Here is a 23958-nt window from a genome sequence, read left to right as displayed (position 1 = left end):
CGGCCACATGCAGGACGCCCGGGTAACTTTGAATTGATGCCAGCGAATGATTGCTTTCAGGTGTGTGCTTCTCCTCTCTCCTGGAGTTTTGCAGAAGCCCACCTGCTCCCCACTCTGTGTGCCACCCTGGATCTTGGCAGGTGCCTTGTCCCAACCAGAGCCCTCCCTCAAACTGACCCCGCAGTCATGGCAGGGCCCAGGGACTAAGTATCCTTTTGTCTTACAGAATCCGCCTCCTAGGATGCCCCTTTCCACCAAGGCATGGACACAGGGTTGGGTTCAGTTTTACTTTATATTGTTATGGGCCAGGCTATATGGGCAATGACCGGACTCCATTTCACCCCGAGACTCCGTATCATGTAAGAAATGCTCCTCCCGTGGGAAAGCCCCGCCTCTGTACCCATTAATAGTCACCTGGCATAACACACTGGGCAACTCAAAACAGCATTTCTTATACCATGTAAAACTGTTCTCTTTGGTTTCCATTTTTCTTGGGCAATGCACCTTGTCAGAGATTGTCGAGACGTTAGTGACCATTCCCTGACTGGCACTCAACTAGGGTCATTTTGACCACTTCCCTTCTGCTTGCTTGCTGCTGTGCCAACCTGGAAAGTCCTGTGGGAATTACCCATGTGCCCATTGCGCTGTCTCGCTAACTGCCCAGTCCAGCTCCTGTCCTTGCTTGCTTGCACCTACGTCAACCCTGATGTATTTTTTGCCTTTAAATATCCTAAAATGCTCAGGGTGAGGACTGTTCCTTGCAGAGACAGTTATGGGTCCTGCAGGGGGCAGTCACCAACTGGCCGGCTAAATAAAGACTCTTCAGTCTGGACAAACCTGGGACTTGGTGTGTTTTCTGAGCGACCTGCCCCACAACAGCATTATAAATATTTTATTGCAATGTTCTCCTCTTAACAATGTCCAGGCATTTGGGGATTCTTTCTAATACATTCATTTTACGAAGACTGAACTACTACGGAAGGCACCAACACGCCCTGACGGACTTGAGGCTCCATGTCTGTTGACGTTGTTCCCGATTCTCTTCAACCACAGCACAACTCTAATGCAAGGGAACCCAGGGAGAAAGGAAACTGGTACCCTCCCCCATTGGCAAAAACCAGTCACAGAACCAGGCCATCAGGACAGTGGGGACCGTGGAGACAGCGAGGTCAGGACAGGAAGCCCAGAAAACACAAAGTCCATTCCAGAACTTTCTGCCTCACAAAGGTGCCTTTCAGACACATGGACCACAAATGGACAATCCAAAGCAGCAAAGATGCCCGGCTCTGTGTTGCGGAAAACAGAGAGACACACCTGTCTCACGTGGGTGGGATCCAAAATACTTAAAATTTTACATGAAATGCTTAAAACATAAAAAGAATTGAAAAAGACATAAAAGTCGGGCAAAGGCAGCTCTGCCGTGGACAAGGCCTTTGTCAACTTGGCACCAAAAGAGGAGAAGGAGTTGGCGTCCCCCGGACAAACAGAGGAGCAAACACGGAGTGCACCAAGTTGTCCCCCCACAGAGTTTAGGACGAACAACTAACGGGGGTGGGGGGTCGGGAGAGTCACTGGCACCATGGATGAAAGGCCATCCGAGAACAGTTTTTAAAACCCCATCAGACAAGGAGAGGATCCCACCTAACAAAAACCGTAATGGGCTTAACCCGCAAAAAATAGCAATGGACAAGATCCACCCAAAACCCTGTGCAAACTCGAGAGGCGTCAGGTAATGCCAACTAGGACCCTGTAATGCCATTATTATTTGTAGATCAGAGAAGCAAACATTTCATAGAGCCATAGCTCCCCAGGGTAAGGCCAGACGCGGAAGCCCCACTGTTTGGGGGTGGACAGTGGGAGCCAGAGTCGGGCGGTCTCCCTGGAGGGAGGGCAGCTGGCCCGGCCGGGCTGGAAGTCTTCTGGCCACCCTTTGATCATCTCCCCCTTTTCCCTCATGGAGCAGCTTCCCCAGCTTTTCTCCTGCTGTGGGTTCTGCAATGTGGGCTCCGGGCTCCCCTCCCCTCCCCTCCAGCCCCCATTTCTGTCCCTTCTATCTGGCTAGAACTGTGGCCACCACCTGGCCTTACCCAGATTTGTGAGTTCTCAACATGGCCAGGGCTTCTGGTCCCATGAGACCCCTCCCCCAGTCATCCCTGCCAGGACCAGCGGGCTCCCCAGAAGCTCCCAGCCTCACAGGCTCTTCCCCGGCATGCCCCCTCCACCACACCATTTTTTTTTGCATGACAATTGAGATAGGGAGGGGACTCTCTGCTGGAGGTTGCTAGGAGGACCACATTCCTTGTGCCCCGCCAGGGTCTGACCCCCCAGGTCCCACCTGAAACCTCGTGCCACCTACAGTTGGGCGAGAAGCAGGCTCTGTGCATCTGCTGGGGACACGCAGCTAACATGTCCTTAGGCAAACTAGACAGGCTGCACTCAGAAGAGGCCCACTAGGACCCCCGAATCACGCCCAAACTGAATCAATATAAAAAAGAAGAGTTTAAAAAATAAAAAAACAAGAAATCTAAATTTTAAAAAATGGGAGGGAGGTAGAGCTAGAACAGCCCAGAACCTCAAAATCAGTTACCTTGAAAGAAAAATGTGTGTGTGTGTGTGTGTGTGTGTGAGAGAGAGAGAGAGAGAAAGAGCACGCAGGTGAGCGGAGAAGGTGTCTGGAGAGGACCCGACGCTGGCCTGGCCATTCTCCAGGCCCCTCCATCTCAGCACGGAAGGCTCCGGGCCTTGCAGGGATGATATGGACAGGGCGGGGCTTGGGGGAGGTCTGCGGGCCTCAGCACACCTGCCCAGGCCTGCTGATGTCCCATGGAAGCAGGGACAGGTAGTCCTGATGCTTCAGGGACTTGAAGAGCTGAATGGCTGGCATGTGGGGCTTGGGCTGCCGAGGGTCCCTGACCTCAGGACAGGGCTCGGGGCAGGAGGGCTTGCTCTGGGGTGAGAGAGGCCCAGGTCCAAGGCCAGGGAGAAAGCAATAGTCACCCTCCTGCTGCAGGACAAGGAGCCCCTCGGCAGGTGGGGATGCCAGGGCTACTTCCTCCGGGGACTCCCCTGGGCTCAGGATGGGGGTGCTGGACACAGGAGAGGCAGGACTGCCCGTGGGGGGCTGGGGGCACTGGCCCATGGTTGGAGGGAGCTCCACATAGCCCTCGAACCCTGGCTTCCCGGGGTCTGGGGCTCCAAGGGGCCCATCTGGTGGCCTAGGACAGACACTGGGGTTCTGGACTAAGGGGGGGCTCAGAGGTGGAGCCAGAGAGACAGATGGGGTCACCGTGGGCAGGGCAAGAGCCAGGTCTGCCGTGGTGACATAGGCAGAGGCCACACCAGGGTCCTCAGGGTCTCCAGAGCTCATGGGCAGCGCTGCTGGGCTGTGCTTTGGGTCCTGTTCACCCACCCCCAGCCCAGGGGCAAGAGGGGCAGGGCCGCCCCTGGACTCCAGGGAGGGGGTCTCCTGGGCCGCAGGGCTGGGCTGGCCCTGCCTGTCCACAGCCTGGCCCTGCCCCATCACCTGGGCCAGGGGGACCAGCTGCACCTGTCCCCCAGGGGGCAGGCACAGGTACTCCAGGGAGCCCGTGAGCGCTGGCTCCTGGCTCTGGGGAGGCGCCGGCTGGTCCTGGACGTCAGGCAGGGAGCCGCTGTGGGGTGGCCCCAGGTAGGGGCCATTGAAGTCAAAGCTGGGCAGCCGGTTCTCAGCTCTGCCTGAGGGGGCTGCTGGGCCCAGCTGGGGGCCAGGGGGTGTCTCCGTGGGCAGCCCCGAGGCAGCCGGGGTTGTATCGGGCCCAGATGGTGGATGGCAGGACACTTGAGGGTCCTCTATGGTGAGAGGTGACACCTCACAGTCTCCAAAATCCTTAGAGGGCACCCTGTGGGAGAAGAGAGGCAGCCATGGAGACAGCTGTGCATGCACGGTGCTCCTGCAGGAGGGGCAGGTGCCCGGGGGGCAGGACCATGACCCTCCACAGCCAGCACTGGACAATACGGGGAGCAGGCCCCACCAGGGGACACTGGACTGAGTTGATGTCACCAGGGATCACATGTCCATCCGTGATACTTAGTTCCAGGTTGTCCACAGAGGTGTTGGCCAGCACCCTGCTCCTGGCAAGCCACGGGGGCCAGGGCCAAGCTGCCTGCCCACCGCCTGCTCCTTCCACAGTTCTAAGAGTGGTCCATCAACTCTGCCTGAGAAAATGAGCAGCCACTACAGGGCTGAGGCCTGCGGCTAATGTCCCTCAGCCACCCAGTGGACCCACTGACGTGTGGCACCTCCCTGGACAGGAGGGCAGGAGAGGTCATCGGCTCCAGGGCCCTGCCTCGCTCTGGCCTCTAACCTGGCAGACAGGAAGTTCTGCCTGATGTCTGCCTGGGTGCCTCCTGCTTCAGTGAACTTACCTCTGTGGGTCCCTTCACAGTGAGCCCAGGACACTGCCTGAGACTCCTGACACACACTATGCACTGTCCCAAACGGATCCCCAGAGGCCCAGAGCCACATACTCACCTCTCCTGCTCAGGGAAGAGGCTGTCCCAGGGCCCCTGGGCAGGCGGGGTCCTGCTGGGGGCACCCCACAGGCTGGGTGGGGGCCCAAGGCCTGCACCCCCGTTCTGGAAGGGAAAGGACAGGGTGCCTGTGGGTGGGGGCGGGGAAGGTGGGCGGGCTGCAGGACAGTGAGGGGGAGGGGCCTCGGTGAGCCCAGTCCTGGGGGACCTGCAGGTGGTCAGGACGGCCCTGGCCTCTGGCACCAGGAGAGGGCGGCCCAGGGGCTGTGAGTCCCCAGGTGCTGAGCTCCCGGGGACGGGGGACCTGTTCCCAGGCTCCTCTCACCTGGGCGTCCCCACACTCTCCCTGTCCTCCCGCACTCTGCACGAGGCCCCCACAGCAGAGCTGCCCTGTGACCTGACCACAGGGCACCTGGCCCAGGCACCGTGTCCCCAGGTGGTCGCCCCCTGGGAAGCCCAGCTTCATGCCCCCCGTCAGCACCCCCACACGGGGCCTGTCTCCAGGGCAGGGCTGCTGTCCCTGCAGGTGTCCAGGGGCAGCTCCCTGCTGGCCAGGCCCTCCAGGTGCTCAGGCCTGGTCCACCCACACCCTCCATGGCCCCCCACGGGAAGGGGAGGGAGGTGGCAGGACAGGGACAGGGGACACAGCAGCAGAGGAAGCCCCTCCCAGCCAGACCTACCTGGAACAGGTGGCTCTTGCCAGGGTTGGGGATCTTCTCCTTCCACTTCCTGTTCAGCCTGCAACAGCCACCAGGGAGGGACAGTTGCCAGACACCTCAGGGCCAGTGGCTCCCGTGCCCAGGAACAGAGGGGACACTGAGGCTGGGGCGGGGAGATGGCAGAGCGGGAACCGCAGGGAGCCAGGCTGTGCCCTCGGTGGCCCTGGGTCCTGGTCGCCCACCCCACATGGAGGGCCCTCACCTGTACCCGTAGACGCCACAGCAGCGCAGTGCCAGGAGCAGGAGCAGGGTGACCATGACGAGGGCGGTCGGCAGCACCCACGTGGGCAGCACTGCCGCAGAGGGGAGGGACACTCAGGGTGGGGAGGGAAGGCTGCAGGCTCGGGAGGGACTGGTGACCCCCAAGGCCCTGCTGGTCAGGAGGGGCTGCAGAGGCTCCCTGCGTGGGGTGGGTGGGGGAGGCCAGACCCCCAGGGAGAGGAGGCTGGGTGTGAGCCCCTGCTCAGGGGTCAGGGTGCCCAGGGCCTCGGGGCCTTGCCCACACCAGGGCTGCTGGGGGGGGCACTCCCTGGACTTGGACGTCCAGGTACCAGGAGGATGTGAGAGGTGCAGAGGGGAGCGGGCAGCTGGCCAGGGGCAGCAGAGGCCCCGGAGACTCTGAGCTTCCTGTCAGGCCGTCCTGAGCCCCTCTCTCTTCTTCCTGGGCCTCCTCCCTCCACAAGGCCCCTGGGGCTTCTCCTGACCCCTCCCCTAATGGGCTGACCCAGGAGGGGCAGGTGGGCCCTGGACATACCCCACTCTGTGGTCCAGGAGCGAGCCTCACTCCACTCGCTCCAGATGCCATTGTAGACGCCAGGGGTGGGCCTGACCCTCACCCTGGCCCAGTACCGGGTGGAGGGCTCCAGAGCTGGCAGGGCCATGCTGTGGGCGTTCTGCAGGGTCTCTCTCTTGCTGTCCTGTGGGGGCAGGTGGCTGATGTGGAGGTGCTGCCCAGGTGGGGGCCACAGCAGCACACCCCCCCACCCCAGCCCTGGCCCCCTTCCTCCCTCTGTCCCATGGAGCCACGTGCAGCCCTGCACGGCCTCCTGCCCCCCAGGACCCTGCTCCAGCGTCCACTGTAGCACAGCAGTCCAACAGGGCCAGGACCCTGCCCTCAGCCCCAGGAGAGCACCAGGCCCAGGCCCTGGGGACCTCCAGGCCCACCCCCTGGAGACGCGCAGCCCACAAGTGGTCATTATGGCTGCTCCAGGAACACAGTGCAGTGGGCCAGTCTAGCCCTGAGGTGGGCGTTCAGGAGTCTGGAACCTTCTCCTGGCTCCACCATCCCAGCGTCTCGGCCTGCCCTGGGGGTCTCAGCCCTGCTGCATCCCAGCAGGCTCTCAGGGGACCTCGCCCCTCACCTCTGAGCCTCAGCTCCTTCACCTGCTGACCACAGAGGGGCACGGCCCCCACAGCCCAGTGGTGACCTCTGCCTGGTCCCCTGCTGGGCCCCGGTGCCTGCTGGGCTCCTTGGGGTGCTCTCTCTTCCCTCTGCTGCGGCCCCATGAAGCCCTCCCCGGGCGCAGGCTCACCCCCCAGTCCTCTGCGTCCCTGCGGTACTGGACCTCGAAGGTCTGGCCGAGGTGTGTGTAGTACATCTTCGCCACTTGCCATCGCAGGCTGTAGCTGTCTCCATCTTTGGTCACTTTGAGGGTTGGGGGCTCCATCTGGACTGGGGGAGGGAGACTTTTAGGGGTGGCCGTGACCCGGCCCCTCGGCCGAACATTCCCGTGGCTCAGGATGGCCATTCTGCACGTTGTCCTCCCCAGCCGAGGCCCCAAGTCCCAGCCATGGGGGCCTTTGTGTCGCCCCGTGTCCCATTCTCCTGGGGACGCCCAGCCTGACTCTTGGTGTGCGGAGGCCTGCAGCCTGGCCTCCTCCCCATGCTTAACGTGACCACACGGCCACCTCGGTCATCTCCGGCCTGGCCCCGTGCACCAGCCACGCACATGCTCACAGTGAAGGGAGTTGCCCACGACAGGCAGCTCTGCAGTGGAGCGGCAGAGATGAGACCTGACATGTGACGTCGCAGCCCTTGGCTCCCCTGTCCCCACACTGCTCCAGAGACTCTCAGAGCTGCTCTGAGACCTGCTCTACTCTGGGCTCTGGTCCCTTGCTCCCCAGAGGGTAGGGACATGTCTGAAGCCAGCAGCGGCTCACAAGCTCTCCCCTGCAGAGTCTGCCCACATTAGCTGCAAGGACCTTGGATGACATCTAGGGGACCCTGTCTCCAACCACATTGTGGCTAAACAGAAAGGTGAAGCCCCTTTGGGACAGCACCTCCCACGGCCAGGAGACCACAAGTTGGGAAACTCAAAGGACAGAGAAAGCAGAAACTAGGTGTTGACGCAGAAGTTCTGTGTTTCAGCCTCAATTTGCCTCCTGCTAGCTGTGAGACGTTAAGTAAGTTACTTGACCACTCTGAACTTCAGTCTATCAATCAGAAAGAAAGACAAATAGAGAATGCTCATCACCTGATGACTCTGTGGGGCTTTTACAAAAGCAACGTGAATGTCTCCATGTTGCTAAATTATCCCATGGACCAAGGTCACTCTAAGTCCTTTATATATTCTGTGCACTTGAACCATAGGAGTCCCTTTGTGCAGGGGCAACCCCCAGAGAGCAGGTGGTGGATTTAAACCCAGGTGACAAAGAAAACTAGCTACTGCCTTTGTCAGGCCTGAAGAGTAGATGGAAAGCCAGGCCCAATGGCACAGGCCTGCAGTCTTAGTGACCTGGGAGGCTGAAGCAGGAGGATCACAGGTTCAAGACCAGCCTCAGAAAGCAACTTAGAAAGACCCTGTGCCAAAGAACACCAAGGGCTGGGGAGGTGGCTCAGTGGTAAAGTGCCCCTGGTCACAAATATAAAAAATAAAAGACATAGCCGAATTCGGCCATCGTGTGGAGCAGACCCTTGCATGGGGGTCCCTGCTACGTCACAGAAATGAGTGACATCCACCTGCCAGATCCCAGTCCTTGTGCACAAACTCGACCCCCCAAAGGAACCGGAAATCACAGATCACGATTTAGAAGACTTCACGAGTCAGAGGGAACGTTGGAAATCAGTCAGGTCAAAACTCCAATCCGGATCTGGAAGGGGGGGCTTTGGGGTGGGGAGCAGAGGGGGTCTGAGGGGGCCAGGAGAGGAGAGAGCCGGCCACCAGGGGCCTGGCTGACGGAGCGGTGCACTTCTGGTCACTGGACCCCACTCCCTCTCAGGGAGAACTGCAGGCCAGGGCAGGGTACTGTGCACGTGCCCAGGGGTCACAGTGGGGTGACTGGATTTATGAGGAGGACCGGCCGGCAGGCACCCCGCGAGCCGGGGCCAACTCACTGTTGTCCGAGCTCTTGATGAACCTCCCCTCGCTCCGCGGACGGACAGAGACGACGTACAGGCCGCGGGCCCCGGGGTCGGGCACCGGGATCTGGCACCGGAGCCGGGTGTACAGGCCGCTGAGCTCCTCCTTCAGCACCGGGGCACAGTCCTCCTCCCTGAGAGCAGGGACAGGGAGGGACACGGGAGGGACCAAGGGTCAGCTGAGACCTGGGCTGAGTCCCAGCGTCCACCATGCCCCAGGGACAGGAGGAGGCCCGGGCAGGGCCAGGCCAGAGCAGGGAAGGACGGAGAGGGGACGGACACTCACTGTGCCTCTGGGCTGGACGCGTAGAAGAGGCCGAAGGAGACGGAGCTGGCCACGGGGGACCTGACCTCCCAGGAGCAGCCCAGGGCGTGGGCCCCGTCGAAGACACACTGCAGGTTCCGGGGCTGGGCCTCGTCCCCTGGAGGGACACACCCTCGGTCACTGCCCTTTCTCCCTCCAGAGCTCTGGGGACACCAGGGGACAGAGCACAGGGGACCCCAGGCTTTGGGGCAGCAAGTGCGGGCTTCAGCCTTGGCCTGCAGCTGCCAGGTGCCCCTAGCCCAGAGGCCGTGGGACGTCCACCCATCCCCGAGGCAGAGTTGGGCTCCAAGCCTCCTCGTGTGGGGATGGACACAGAGACGGGGGCCAGCGCTCATTCTCATATAGTGGACAGCAAGGCTGCTGTGACCATGACGTCGTGGTTGTCACAGAGAGTGCAGGACACGGAGCCCTCAGAGGCCATGACGGCCTGGCAGCTGCCCGAGCACATGGGCTGGCCCCGGAGGCCCAGGACACGCAGCAGCAGGTGCCCGCAAGGCCACGAGTGGACTCCTGGGCCCCGAGTGCCCGGGAGACCCGTCCTAGAAGGACACCTCCCGCGTGGACCCCAGTACCTGGCTGCGAGTCCCAGAGGATCTCGGGGCTCCAGCGGCTGGGTCGTCCCGAGAAACGCGAGCTGGGGGCCAGCCGCGTCCGCACTCGGGCCACGTAGGTGCTGCCGGGCACCAGGAGCTCCTCGCCCAGGACGGCCGGGGAGGACCTGGAGTAGAGGCTGGTGGCCTCCTGAGGGAGAGAGGGCGCTGCAGGAAGGGCCAGCCTGGCGTCCCCCGGCACGGGCAGAGCTGACCCCATCCTACCTCCCAGGAGTCGCTAAGCCGCCTGAAGACCACCTCGAACTCCAGGTCCCCCTGCGACAGCCAGGATGTCTGGGGGTCCCCGAGGGCCACGCTCCAGGTCAGCAGGAAATGGCCCCCGGTCTTGCTGATCTGGGGGTCCTTGGGTGGGGGCGGCTGGACTGCAGGGAGGGAGCAGAGGGCACGTGAGGGCCACGGGGGCCACCAGGGACGGGTCCCCGCCCAGAGCGGCCCAGCAGCACGGTGACCATGGCAGGAGCCCTGGCCCTGTGGCCCTTGCTCTGCAGAAACGTGGGGTGCAGTGAGCCATGTGGGTCCGGGGCCGGCTGCTGTGCCAGGGAGCCATCTCCAGTGCCCAGTGGTCTGCGGGGGCCTCCTGGGTGACTCCATCAGAGGCCCCTGAGAGCCCCGGCTGCTGGTCCCCCGACTGGGAGGCTCAGTGCTGGGAGGTGACCTTCAAATACCAAACCTCATGAAGGGAAGTGGAGGGCTCCCATGTGGACGGGGTCTGAGCTGGGGCCTCGGGGAGTCACCAACCCAGAATGGCAGGGCACAGCACAGAACAGCCTGTGCCCAGCCCCAGCCAGGACGGGCACCCATGATGGAGGGCTGCGGTCCCCACCCTGAGGCTGAAGGGGAGTGGGGACCCCGCCCAGGGCTCCAGCAGAGCAGCCAGGGAGCAGCCTGGAGACCAGTTACTCCCCTGGTCATCCTACCTCAGTGATGTTCCCCCTCCTGGTCCTCCCTCAGCGACAGAGGACGTGAAGTGTCCAAGGTCTGCCCCGGGGGAGCCTCCTGTGCCAGGTGCACCCCTGTGCCCTCCCAGCCCCTGCCAGCCTCCCGGTCAGAGCCAGCGAGCTTCAGGCTGGAGCGAGGTCCCTACGGGCTGGACATTGACGCCACCTGTTTCCAAAGCCCCTGCACCTTTCCTGCAGGGCTGGGGTGGAGCCCAGGTCCCAGGCTCGCGAGGCGAACCCAGCCTCTGCGTGCCACCAGCCCTCACTTCACCTCCTCTGGGCACCGACTCCCTGGAGCCACGGGTCTGAAGAGCTGCCCGCGTGTCCCTCAAGTGCACAGCAGACACAGCCTCACTGTGAGAGCAGCCGCCTGCCCCCCAAGCCAGAGGGGGGCGTGAGCCCCACAGACCACAGTGTGGCCCCCCGGGATCCCTGCAAGGGCTCAGGGGACCACCCGGGTCTGCGGCGGAGGAAGCCCAGGGAAAGTGGACCGTCCCTGTCAGTGGTGACTGTGGCGCTGCCCGGGCCTCAGGGGCCTCCTCCCCAGCCAGGGCTGCTGAGATGAGGGGCGGTGACGAGGACGGAGGTCCTACCAGCCGAGGAGCCTCCTGTGAAGCCCAGGAGGGGCTCTGCCTGGAGGGAAGCCCTCGGGCGGGAGCCAGGGGCCTGCAGGTGGCAGGAGCAGCGGGCAGGGGAGCGTGGGCAGCGTCCTCACGTGGCACCTGCCCTGATGCCTCCACTGTGAGGACCATCTCCTGTCCCCCAGGACAGTGTCCAGCCCGTGGAGACTCCCTCCCTGGCCACCTCCTGTAGCCTGGCCACCCTGGTGCCCCTGTGTGGACAGGGGCCAGCCCCTCACCGTGCTGGGCCAGTGGCACTGAGAGCTGGATGCCCAGCGGCCGGTCTGGTTGGAAGAAGTAGTAGTCGTGGTCAGCGAGGGCGAATTCCTGGTAGGGAATGAGGCACCTTCTATGCACACACGGAGGAGCTGGGCAGTCCCCTGAGGACGTGTCCTTATTGATCTCACAGGACACTGGCTGTGGAAGATCCCTGGTAGGAGAGGACAGGGTCAGCTAACGTGCACTAGAACCATCCGTTCATCCACGGATATATGGAACATATACACAATGGAATATTACTCAGCCATAAAGAAGAATGGCATTTGCTGGTCAACGGGCGGAACTGGAGAGTATCATGCTAAGTGAAATAAGCCAATCCCCAAAAACCAAAGGCCGAAGGTGCTCTCTGACGTGTGGCTGCTGACTCACATGAAGGGCTGCATAGAAGTACTTTGGATGAGACAAAGGGGAAGGAAGGGAAGGGAGAGGGGATGGGAGAGACATTCCTCTGTGACTGTGCGGCCAGCGAAAGGCCACATCGTGTACAGCCACAGCCATGGGAGGTCACAGGCGTGGATGGATGTGTCGACACCCACTCTACTGCCACCCAAAACAAGAACAAATAAAAAAGACTCATCCGTTGGTCAGGTGTCACAGAGCAGCTGCCCTGTGCCGGGGTCGTCCAGGGCCAGGGCTGTCAGTGAAGACCCAGGTCCTGCCTGCACATAGCTGCCCTGGGGGCAGGGGCAAGGCTAGGCCACTGTTGACACAGCAGTAGGGACCACTTCACGTGGACAGCAAGAGCAGGGGACAAGAGGTCTAGGAGCTTCTGGGGTGGGGGCTGCAGTTCAAAGAAGGAGGGGACAGGGGACGTGTGGGTGAAGCCGGGAGAGCCGGCAAGTCCTGGACCCGGGGTCTCGGGGTGGGGGCAGGGCCCGGCCTGCAGTGCTACCCGCTGGTGTCTAACAGTGCAGGGGCAGGTGGCCTGGGCTGCAGACTGGCCGGTGACCCGACCACGCAGTGCTCACAAGAGGCCCAAGGTGGTCAGGACGATTAGGGGAAATGGGACCAGCCAGCCCACGTGGGCCCCCTGCTTCCCCGGCTGTTAGCTGACTGAAGTTCACTCATTATTGAGTTCACGAGGCTGAGGGACAGACCGCGAGTCCCCACCAGCCTGGCTGCAGACGGTGACTGTGACCAAAGCTACCGAATGCGTCAAAACCCTTCTCCACCCGAGGCTGCCCTCTGCTCCTCCTCCGTCTCCTCTAAGTCCAACTTTTCCTGGGAAAAGAAACTGAAAAGACACGAGTCGCGAACTTCCCAATCGGTAGCCAGGACAGGACCCAGGACATGTAGTGACCCTCAGGTGACAGCAGCCTGTGTGTCAGGAAGGCAGAGCAGCCTGGAACTGAAGACCGCGCGGGGCCCCGACCCAGGGCACCACTGCCCCCCAGTCCCCGCGGGAGCCTTGACATGGCCCCCGCCGGTCGCGATGGCCTTTCTTGGCCGCAGCCGCCCGTCCTCCGGGTCCTATGTCATCCCTTTTCCCTGCTCCCTCTAACTCCTGCCCATGAGCCGAGGCCTGAGCGAAGCAGACCTGGGCCTGGCCATGTCGGGAGTTTGGTTTCTCTGTGGGTCGGGGCGAATGTTGAGAGAGAGTGAAGGAAGGGTGGCTGTTAGGACCAGGCGGTGACGGGACCTCGGGGCTGGGGCCACCCAGCGGCTGCTGGACCGTCCCCGTGATAGGAAGTGGTTTGGTCGGGGAGGAGGGGTGGACAGGGCCAGAATCGAGGGCTATGTGAAGGACAATTGGACAGCATCTGCGGAGGGGCCAGGTGCCAGCGGGGAGGGAGGGGAGGGCAGATTCTAAACCAGACCAGACCTCCCCTTGCTCAGGGTGGCCGCCCGGCCCCCAATCAGGGCAGGGAGACGAGGGAGAGGGGCAGGAGCGCCTTAGCGCGAGGGCCTCATGTGGACGGGACATCTGGAGTCAGAGACACCTATTCCATGTGACGATGTGGAGAGGCAGGTGGCGGCCGTTAGCGAGGCCTGGGCGAGAGAGTTCCATCTGAGAGGCAGTGCCCACGGCCCAGGCCAGATCTAAAGACTGGCTCCAGACCTAAGAGAGGAGGCCCAGGCCCAGGCCAGCCGAGGCCCAGCCAGGCCCAGCTCAGCCTTTACATTGAGATTAAAAAAAATAATAATAAAGGAAGTAGAGGAAGAGACCAACAGGGGTGCATGGGGACATTGGGGACATGAGGGGTCTGAGTGACACGGCACTAAGTCAGGTGCCAGAGGAGTGACAAGGACACGGTGGTCATCCAGAAGAGGTACGTCCCAGAGCCAGACGGGGAAAGGGTTGGGACCTTCCCTAGCTCTGGAGGTATTGCTCACTGCAGGTGGCAGGCGGGGACAGCAGGATCTGGGAAGGGGACTCATGGAGGGAGGACCAGGTAACTTTAGAGGAGAGCCACTGTGAGGGACAGAGGGAGGGGCTGGGGCTGCGGGGACAGGGACGCAGGGCCAGGAGCTGCCAGGGCTGCCGATGGCACAGGGGGTGGGGACAGTGGTGGCAGCCACGTCTTTGAGCAGTGAGACCTGAAGATCCAGGTCAGGGCTCAGAGTGGCCAGGACATGACCCCCTACAGGGCCAGGGACACTGACCAGGCCAGGTCCAGGGGGGTGGCAGGTGGGGGGAGCGGGGGTGGGGCTCCCCTTCCAGGCTTCTGCTGTCTCGGGGAGGGGGAGGGGAGGGTGGCCCTGGGGGACAGGGGAAGGCGCATGGAGGACTCAGGACAGCAGGAGGGGACCCTGGAGGGAGGCGTGGGGTGTGGAGAGATGGCCCAGGAGCAGCCTCCAGAGGACAGCCTGCTCCTTGGGACTCGCCCTTGACCGTGTCATTTGTGGCTGACCCAGATCCCCAACAGGCCAGAGTGAGGTCAGCCACCCCCGGTGGCCTGCGCCCAGCAGCCATGGGACGGGGGCGGGGGACCCCTCATGGGGCGGTGGTGGGGCTGGGGACACTGCCTCTGTGCTGCCGCCTGTCCTGGCTGACCACCCTGTGGCCGGCCGGGGCCTCCCCTCCCTGGGCTCTGTCTCTTCCTCTGTGAACTGGGCCTGGTGTCCTTGCCCCGTCCACCTCCAGGGAGGAGGACCTAAGTCAGTGGTCACCTCACCTCCACCGCCCATCAGCATGGAAGGCTGTCTGTCCCCAGGACCCCGACATCAGACATCAGCGCTGGGCCCGGGGATCCTGGGGCCACCCTCCCCCCTTGTCCTGTGAGTGGTCCAACCCGATGCTGACCGACACGCCCCTCTCCACTCCACAGCATGGGGACAGGCACAGAGACAGGGCAGGTCCCACCTGTGTCCCGGCTCCCAGGGCCACTCACCCATTCACCCTGCGATGGAGGGTCAGGTTGAGCAGCCACAGGGCGTCCTGCGTGGCCGCCCACCTGCAGACGATGCGGCTGGTGTAGTTGTTGTAGCAGCGCAGCGTCTTCAGCGGGATGGTTTCTGTGGGCAGAGCAGGAGGGGTCACTCCTGTCCCCTCAGTGTCCCTTGTCACCACCCCAGCTCCTCGGGGATGTGCAGCCCTGGGGAGGGGTCTCCTGCCTTCCTGCAGAGGCCCTGGGCCTGTGTGGGCTGGGGGCTCTGAGGTGGGGACAGTCCCCTCCTGGCAGGAGCACAGATGAGCTGATTCTCAGCACCTCAGGGCCCTGCCTCGTGCTGCTCCAGGCCCTCAGGACAGGGACCTGCCTCATGCACAGGTCCTGCCCCCAGCCCCATGTGCACCAGGGAGGAGAGGCGGGGCCCAGGCCCAAGACACCGCAGGCACTGCCCGGCCCTGGGCCCGCTGCTCCCTGCCCTCAGCCTGCCAGGCTGGGCGTGGAGAGGGGACATGGCTCCTGGGGTCACCACAGAAGTCAAGTTCCCCGGGGGCTGAAGTGGGACAGAACCCAGGACCCGGAGGTGGGACCCTGAGGCCACCAGAGGATGGAGGGTCTGTGAGGAGGGAGGGCAGAGGGGGCTGGGCCAACCTGGAGGCAGGGCCTCGGGGGCCACGCTGAGAAAAGTGGGCAGAGAAGTGACCATGCAGGTTCTCCAGGACGCCAGGAAAGGGGGGACGGGGACATGGGGACAGGGGAGGTGCCCAGGGAGGAGGAAGAGGACGGGCAGAAGAAATGAGGGAAGCCCAGGGAGGAGGGCCAGAGCCTGGTTCTGGGAGCTTCTGGGGTCCAGTGGGAGTGCCCCCCCCCAGGGCCCAGCAGTGAGGGGGAGGGGAGAAGGAGGGAGCCATCAGACTCACCTTCTGCCCCTGTCACCCCCTGGCCCCAGGGAGCCTGCAGGGCCAGGAGGAGCAGCCCCCAGATCAGCGCCATCTCCCGGTCAGCCCTGAGCCTGCATGTGGCTGTGCAGATGAGCCCTGCCTGTGGGCAGATTGCGGGTCCTCATTGTCCCAGAAGTCTCTACTCCTGTCCTTCCGGGCTCTGGGCCCAATCCATGTCACCGGCTCCTGTGATTCGTCTCTCCAAGACTTGGCTCCTCTGCACCTACACAAAGATGTGACTGCTGGGAGCTGCCCAGGGCCTGGCCCATGTCCCGGGGGAGAGCCCAGGCCCCCGCGTGGCGCCCTGAGACAAGCCCTTCCCTGGAACCTCAGGGGCCTGGGGGCAATGGTGGGGCTCAAAGGCTTATGAGACCATGGTCCCCTGGTACCAATGTGCGGTCACCTGAGAGAGAGGCCTGGGGTTTGCTCTGAACCCGGCTCCCCCTGGCCTTCCAAGCCCAGCTGCTGGGGAGTCAGGGTTTGGAGGCTGGGTGTCACCACAAGGTGTGAGCTCTCTGTGCGCCCCCCGCCCCGGCTCCGTTTACCAGCATCTGTACCACGGGCCATCTGCCTCCAGTTCTCCTTTCCCTGAAGAGGCTGGGGATTTCCTCATTTTCATTACCTCCCCAGCCCTGGGAAGTACCAGGAGCAGAGCACAGTCAGGGTGGCTTCCTTCTCTGCAAAGCTGCCTGAAACCTCACTCGGAATGCACGTACCACGCCGCCTGTCTGTGTGTCTGTCCCTCTGTCTGTCTATCTACTTGCCTGCCTACCTGCCAGTGGCCATCATAGGGTCAAACTTCCCTGATAGAGGAAGAATCAGTAAACAATGCGAAGGGACGAATATTCAATTAAAAACCTGCCAGGATAATTGAACAGCCAGTCAAGATCTCCACCTCACACCACTCCCCCAACGGGAGGTCAACCAAAAATTCAAATGCAAAAAGGCGAATCCCATTAAACTTCACAGTAGAGGTGAACCTTTGACCTATTTAAACTTAAAAGCAATCGAAGGAATCAGAGAGACAGAGACTGACCGGAGACAGGTTTGCAAAGCTAAACCTTCTGTGTTTTATAAAAACTAACAGAATCATAAAGCAAAGCCCAAAATGCACACACACACAATGTCTGCACCAATATCTTAATCTGTTAGGGCTGCAGACCAGGCAGTTCATAAGCAGCAGATGTTTGTTTCTCTTTTTCTGGGAGCCAAAGTCCACGATCAAAGTGCTGACTGATTTGGTATCTGGTGCGGGCTGCTTCCTTGTGGACTCCTCACCATAATCTCATGGGGTGCAGGAGGCGCCGTGAGCTCTCTGGCCACTACTATAGGACCCTAATCCCTTTCAGGGGCTCCACCTCCCACGAGTCAACACATGAGTTTTGGGGGAACACAAACACAGAGATCATAGCAACCAAAACGAGAGAAAACAGGTGGCTGTGTCCTACTGGAAAGATTAAGATGAACCCAGATCATTAAAGAATGCAAAAGAACACTCCCGCGTGCCCAGAGAGCTCTCCTTAGTGCCTTGCGTTTGTTTAATGTTTACCAGGAGCCCGGCACTGCTGGCAGGTGTTAATGCATCTGTGTGGGCTACAGTTAGGATCCTCACTTTGCAGATGAGGGAAGGCGAGTAGGGGGTCCACACGGCGGGGGCTCAGGACTTTGCAGTCTCAGGCACTGTGTCAAGAGGAGGTTGTAATTCCCCATTGCCAGTGTCAGACGGGTCCTCTCTGACCTAGGCCAACTCTACAGACCTCACGGACCAAAAGACAGGAAAACTTTGAGACCTGTAAATCGGCATCCTCAGGGAGATAGGAGATATCAGAGCTATTAAAAACCCCAGACTTATGTGCAAAAAATAGAACTCGGAGTTCCTGGAGTGTGAAGATAGAGATCTGTAATTTAAGGATCGATAACAAGCCAAATCCCAGAGAGAACCCCACAGACTGCAGAGACAGATGTTTATTGATAGAGCACATGGCCCGGGGGCGAGTGGGAGGCTTTATAGACATTGAGACCTGAAATAAGGATCCAAGAATTCCAACCTCCAGAAGCAGAGGCAGAGAGAATCGGCACACATGGAGGGCAGTGCCAGCGCCTGGCTGTCCCCATTCTCCTGGAAACAGAGACCCAAGCTGGGCTTATTATTGCTGCACACAGTAAAGTTCTATTCTTTATCCTTTCCTGCCATAAGTCATGGACAGGTGACTAAATGTTGTCCAAGGAGCTGGGAGTAGAAGCTCTTTGTATGTCTTTCAGAACTGAATGCTTTAAGGACTCAGGTGGGAAGGGGTCCATTGTGCCCTTCTGCCTTTCCTCCTTCCTCCAAGCCTGCCCTTCAGAAGTGATGGTCGGAACTCCAGCAGCCATCTGGACCATGAGGTTACCTTGGGGATGGGAGCCATATGCAAGGACCATGCAAGAGAAACAGAGGAGCCTGGATTCCTCTTGTTGCTTTGGAGCAACTGTATCAGCCTTCGATGACCCACCACTGGACATTAGGGGGAAATGAACTTCTATGTTGCTGAGCCACTGTGTTTTGGGAATTTTTCACTTGCAACCCATCTGATACAGTTGCCAACTTTCCCAGGTCTTTAAAGGAGACAACAGTCTGCTAAGCAAAGAACAAGATGACTTTTTCTTTTTTTTTTTTTTAACACAACAAGGAAGACTTTATTTAAAGAGGGGGGGGGTTGTAATAAGAGAGATGAGGCTCAATCCCCAGGTTCCTTTCTACCAATGCCATACCCAGTCACAAGCAGATGGAACTTTCCCGTCTTCCCAAAATAAAAGGGCAATTCTGCGAAGACTTCCACAGGGAAGTGAATGAGCAGGTTACTTTCACTGGGACAAAGGTCAGCATAGCAAGAGATTCCTCACAAGCAGCCCTGAACCTTAAGCAGAGTGCCGTCTTGAAAAGTCCCCAGAAAAGTCGTATAAACAAGAATCACAAGAGGCAAAAATGTTTCCTTTTTTTTTTTTTTTTCTTTTTGACATTCAAAGGCAGCAAAATTTTGGGTCTCTTAAAGGTAAGGACAAAAATTTCAGATCTTTTCTTTAAAAGTATTAATCTAGGATATATTTCAGGAAAGAAAAATTGCAAAAAAAAAAAAAAAAAGAGAGAAAGATCACACGCATTGCTGGAAAAAGAAACCAAAAAGACTTAAAGTTGAAGGAAGAAAAATTGTCACGGCATAAGGTAAAAAGAAGCAAATGCAGGAAAACGATATTGAACCAAAACCAGGGGACTTCGTCGTGGAAGTGGGGGGTGAAGTCAGGGCGGAGGGGAACTGAAAGCGCGGTGCGGATCTTGCCTGGTGCTGGAGGGGCACACGAGTGCTGGTTAACCCCAGATGCTGGTGCGAAATTTAAACTCAGTGTGGGGTCAGTCATACTAAGTGTAAGCCAGCGTGGCCGCGCACACCTGTAGTCCCAGCTGCTCGGGAGGCCGAGATGGGAGACCCATCTCAAATAAATAAATCGACAAATAAAATTTAAAAAGTCACTAAAAATAAGGGGTGTGCATAGGGACAAGCAGATGACCGAGAAGAAGTGGAAGAAGAAAAGAGAAAACCTAAACCCCTTACTCAAAATCCAACCCACACATCAGAATTCCTCAATTTATGGAGAGATTATTTGGTAGGAATAAAAACAGAAATAAAGAAGCAAAAGACGAATTCACCCCAGACAAAGCAACTTCACGGGACCACGTCACAAAGGTTTCTTAAGGAAGGGTACACGGTGGCCAAGTGGGACAAGGGGACCCAGCTGTGAGACCCAGAGAAGTGGACGAAGGAGACACAAAAGATGCCCAGGAATACTTGCTAAGGCACGAATCATCCCTCATTAAACAAACAAGCAAACTCACCCCGGGGAAAGCTGGGGGGCGCTCGGTGATCCAGAATGTGCCAGAAACCCCATCCACGTCAGGGGAACCCTAGCGCTCTCCCGGGAAGGCGCCCACGGAGGGGACCCCTCGTCCACCTCCCAGGGTCATTCCTGCCCCCAGTGATCCCTAAATCCAATGTGATCCCAATGAAGGTCCCAAGAGGATTTCTAACAGACCTGACCAGCCGGTTCTAACTTGAAGCTTGCTCTGTCTGCCAGAAAAATAATAAGGAATGGACCCGTCGGACCAGAAACAGGAAAATAACCGCGAATGTGGAGGACACTAGGAAGTCACACGCTGGCACTGAGGGACAGAGGGACCTCACACTAACTATGATTCTCGGATAACTAGACCATAGCTGTTTTCTAAGTTAGATTATCACCTTACAGATGACCCATCCCTCCAAATACCAGCTGGATTAAAGATCTAAAAAGGCAAAGCTAAAATAAACCAAATGAAATAAAATATAGTTTAAAATAAAAGTGAGCTGGGCACAAAGGGACACACGCAGGATCCCAGCAGCTCGGGAGGCTGAGGCAGGAGGATTGCGAGGTCAAAGCCAGCCTCAGCAACTCAGCGAGACCCTGTCTCTAAATAAAACATTTAAAAAGGGTCTGGGAGTGTGGCTCAGTGGGTAAGTGCTGGAGCCAGTACCTCAACAAGTTAATTAAGTTATCAGGCATCTTTCTTTAATATCTGGGGTTGTACAAGACAAAACCAGAAATCAGAAGGTCAAAAATAATACTAATGACAGATTTGACTTATAAATTCATAAACAGAACATTTTTATACGACGTGAGACGTCTTGAACGTGGCAGTGTAAAAAGTCGGTGAGAGTCTGGGAGAATGTATTTGCCACAGGTGTGGATCCAATATCAAGACGCCTCATAAGTGATTCTGTTGCAAAGTGGAGCTTTACATCAGAAAATGGGCAAAGAACTCCCCGTGTCCATCATGAAGGGGCCATGAGCACATGGAAGACGCACCGTCCAGCCACAGTCAGGGAACGGGGGGATCCGGCTACGGGGAGAGACGTGGGACATCCATGACATGGGACAAAATGAAACGGTTGGTGGTTTCCCTAAAGGGGCCTGTCAGGCACGTCTGTGCCCGTGTGCGTGTTAGTCCAGCCACTGGGGACGATTGGACAGTTCCTATCAACATTTCAAACGCACGACCAAGATCTGCCCAGTAACTGATGCCCCTGGGAATGCAGGCTCCGGAGACCCCTGGATGGGGGTGGAACAGTCAGCCACAGCCTCAGCGTCTATGATATGGGGCGAGGTGGGGGCGACCTCTCAGGGCACTGACCACCTCTCAGGGCTCATTCACGAGGCAGAGCCGTAGGAAGCAGGTGGAGGGTTCCCAAAGCACAATGTCAGGTGGAAAATCATAACCACCCCCGGATCAGTGCGTGTGCCGGAGTCCCCGTCCTGTAAGAGGAAGACGGTGCGCTCCTGTCACACCTAGAGAACCCGCCCGGCAGATGACGTGGCGGAGGGTGGGACGGGGAACCAGGGCGCAGGTGGCTGTGAACTTGGCCTTTATGCCCCCTGGGTCTGGATCATCCTGATTTCTAATAAAGCAGGGGCGTCGACTCGTCTGTCAGGAGATCCGGGAGCTGCCTGCGGCCCGGGCCCCTGTGAGGACTGACCCAACAATGTAAAGCCGAGGAGTGGACAAGAGTGGCCTGTCGCTAACGGGCCAGGTCTGCTGGTTAGAGAGCCATGTTAAAACCAGGAGGGACGACAGGAAGAATCAGCGTCTGGTTATGTAAAATGGAACAGCAGGGAACTGAGACTGGAAACTCCCCGCTGGGCGCCGGGGCCTGTCTGGAGAGGCCCCACAAGCTCACACCCTGGGTGGACCCGGCACCTGCCCCCTTGTCCCCGGGGGTGCAGCTGTGACAGGCCCGGGGTCGCCGGCTCAGGCGCCCCACACCAGCTGACCCATCTGGGCCCAGGACACACACGTCTGGGCCTGGACTGGACCAAGCCACGGTGTTGTCCAGGAGAGCAGGAGACCTGGCCCTCCCCTCCCGGCGCTCGGTGGCTGTGTGTCGCCAGCATTCTTCCTCTCCGGGGACTCTCTGTCCCCTTCCTATTCCACTGATGGGAAGACAGAAGCCCAGGGCAGAGGGGGTGCCCTCCCTGCCACCCACACCCTGGTGACAAAGCCGAGGCAGACGGTGCGAGGTGCCTGACCCCAGCTGGGCTGGGGAGGCCGCTGGCCCAGAGCCCTCACATGGGGCCAAAGGACGTCGGCTCCCCGGCTGCCTCCTCGCCCGCTGGCTGCCCGGAGTCTGGGCTTGAGTCCTCCCCAGATAAGTCCCCATCTCCGCAGGTCCCCAGAGCAAGCCGCCACCCCAGCTCCCTGTCCCTTCCCCCCTGGACTCTGCACCCTTCAGCCCTGGCCCAGAGCCAGGCCCTACCTCGGTGCGTGCGTGCGACAGGCGGCCTCCTCCCGGAGCCTCCGGCAGCAGTGAGCCCCGAGCTTCCTATTTATTTGAGCTGCCGGTCGGGAAACAGAAGCAGAAAGAGGAAGCGAGGTGCTGCTGGGGGGGGGCGCCTTTCGCAAGCACCACGGCTTCTCAGAACTGTGACAGGGCATGTGACATCTGTCGCTGCTGGGCAGACCTCCCTGTTAACTCCTACTCGGTTCTGTGGGGCCTCCTCCAGGCAGCCATCCTGGACTGCCCCAGCGGGGAGCAGAGGGAGGCATCCAGACACAGCAGCAGGTGGGTGCCCGGGGCCAGGCAGACCAGGGCTGGACTCTGAGTCCAGTGCTTCTCAGGGTGTGACCTTGTGCACATCACCTGCAGGTGACCTCTCCCAGCCGCGGGACCCCCATCCGTTACTCCCTGGAAGGCTGATGAGGGAGTCCAGGGACAGGCTGCGCAGGAAGACCTCAGCTCAGAGCTGGGCATGTGAGGACGCCCCGCGAGAGGCGGCCACCCTGTCCTGCAGTCCTTGGCTCAGAGGAGACCCTGGGCATGCGGGGCCTTGGAGGAAAGGGGAGATGGGTGGCTGCTCTCCGAGGAGCCGGGGGCTTGGCAGGCTGCACCCTCTCCAGGCAGAACTGAGCACCAACACCTGGTCATCCAGACAGACAGCATGTCCATGCAACATGGCGGAACCGAGGGTCAATCCCCAGATACAATGGACAAAGAGCACCGTTTAAATAGAGTCAGGGTCAGTCGCAGCGCCTGCCCAGCCACGCTGGAGTCTGAGGCCAGGGGAAAAGCTGGACCTGGGGCGGGGGAGGAGGTCAGCCAGGGGACCAGGCCTGGAACGCCATTGACCTCTGACCCCCTTGGGTTTGCCTTCCTCGGCCAGGAAAGGCCTGGGGCCCGGCCTGCAGCGCCAGCCCTGGCCGAGGAAGTGCAGGCGGAGGGCAGTAACGGGGTGCCCTGTGTGACGTCCCCTCCCAGTGTGCCAAGTCCTGCGGATTACCCCAGGCTGGAGAGGAAGACTGGACTCCTGTCTTGGCCTTTCCTCCTCTGGGCACCTCCACTGGGCTCTGTCCCTGAGTCCTGAGCTGCCCTGTTGTGCTGGGCTGAGGCTGGGGACCCCAAGGCGTGGGCACAAGAGGACTAGAGGCAGGGCGGTGGATATTTATCCATCTACGTGCTCGCACAATCCCCCACCCCCACCAAGAGGTAGAACATTCTGCCCCAGAAGAGTCTGTCCTCTCCCAAGTCACAGGTGACCGCTACTCATTTCTGTCACTGTAGGTCACCTCTGCCTGCTTTCTACAAGATTGTGGTAAAATATACAAAACATAACATTTACCATTTTCGCCTGTTTTTTTATATTTTATTTTTATTTTTTTGGACCAGGGACTGAACCCAGGGGCACTTAACCACTGAACCACACCCCCAACCCTTTTAAATACTTTATTTAGAGACGGGGTCTCACTGAGTTGCATAGGGCCTTGCTAAGTTGCTGAGGCTGGCTTTGAACTTTCGATCCTCCTGCTTCAGCCTCCTGAGCCGCTGGGATTACAGGCGTGCACCACTGCACCTGGCCATTTTTACCATTTTTGAGGTGTACAGTTTGGTGGCCTTAGGGCAGACATATTACTGTGCAACTATCACTTCCAACTCTAGAACTTTCTCATCATCTCAAACTGAAACTCTGTACCCACTGAGTAACAACCCCTTTCCCACCTGGAATGAAATTATGAAGACCTTATGGTAAGAAACCAAGGCCTGGGGAAGGGTCAGTTCCCCTCCCCTCTCAGCCTTTCTCCAGGAAGCTTAACTAACTCTGGCCACCTCCATTCTACCTTCTGTCTCTGGGTCTGACTACTCTAGGTACTTCATAGAAGTATATAAGAATCGACAGTGTTTGCTTTGTCCTTTTGTGACAGGCTTATCTCACTTAGCATAATGTCCCCAAGGCTCATCTAAGTTGGAGCATATGTCTGAGTTTTCTT

The 23958-nt window shown here is 59.4% G+C and overlaps 1 protein-coding gene across 1 annotated transcript; it reads right to left on the bottom strand.

The window, feature by feature from the left end:
• Positions 1 to 910: 910 nt before the first annotated feature.
• Csf2rb (colony stimulating factor 2 receptor subunit beta) lies at positions 911 to 22035 on the bottom strand. The gene is made up of 14 exons (XM_076853279.2): positions 21953 to 22035; positions 15609 to 15852; positions 14692 to 14815; positions 11320 to 11510; positions 9727 to 9884; positions 9484 to 9652; positions 8873 to 9008; positions 8563 to 8720; positions 6761 to 6900; positions 5983 to 6145; positions 5431 to 5521; positions 5190 to 5247; positions 4511 to 4614; positions 911 to 3878 (listed from the first exon to the last, which is right to left on the bottom strand). Exons 2-14 carry the CDS (start codon positions 15679 to 15681, stop codon positions 2792 to 2794), a joined length of 2652 nt encoding a protein of 883 aa, XP_076709394.2. The 5' UTR covers positions 15682 to 15852; positions 21953 to 22035; the 3' UTR covers positions 911 to 2791.
• Positions 22036 to 23958: the final 1923 nt, after the last annotated feature.

Source organism: Callospermophilus lateralis, chromosome 4 (assembly GCF_048772815.1).
Source record: "Callospermophilus lateralis isolate mCalLat2 chromosome 4, mCalLat2.hap1, whole genome shotgun sequence".
Classification (NCBI taxonomy): Eukaryota; Metazoa; Chordata; class Mammalia; order Rodentia; family Sciuridae; genus Callospermophilus; species Callospermophilus lateralis.
Note: the sequence above shows the minus strand (reverse complement) of the source record. Positions and strands in the feature narration are given on the sequence as shown.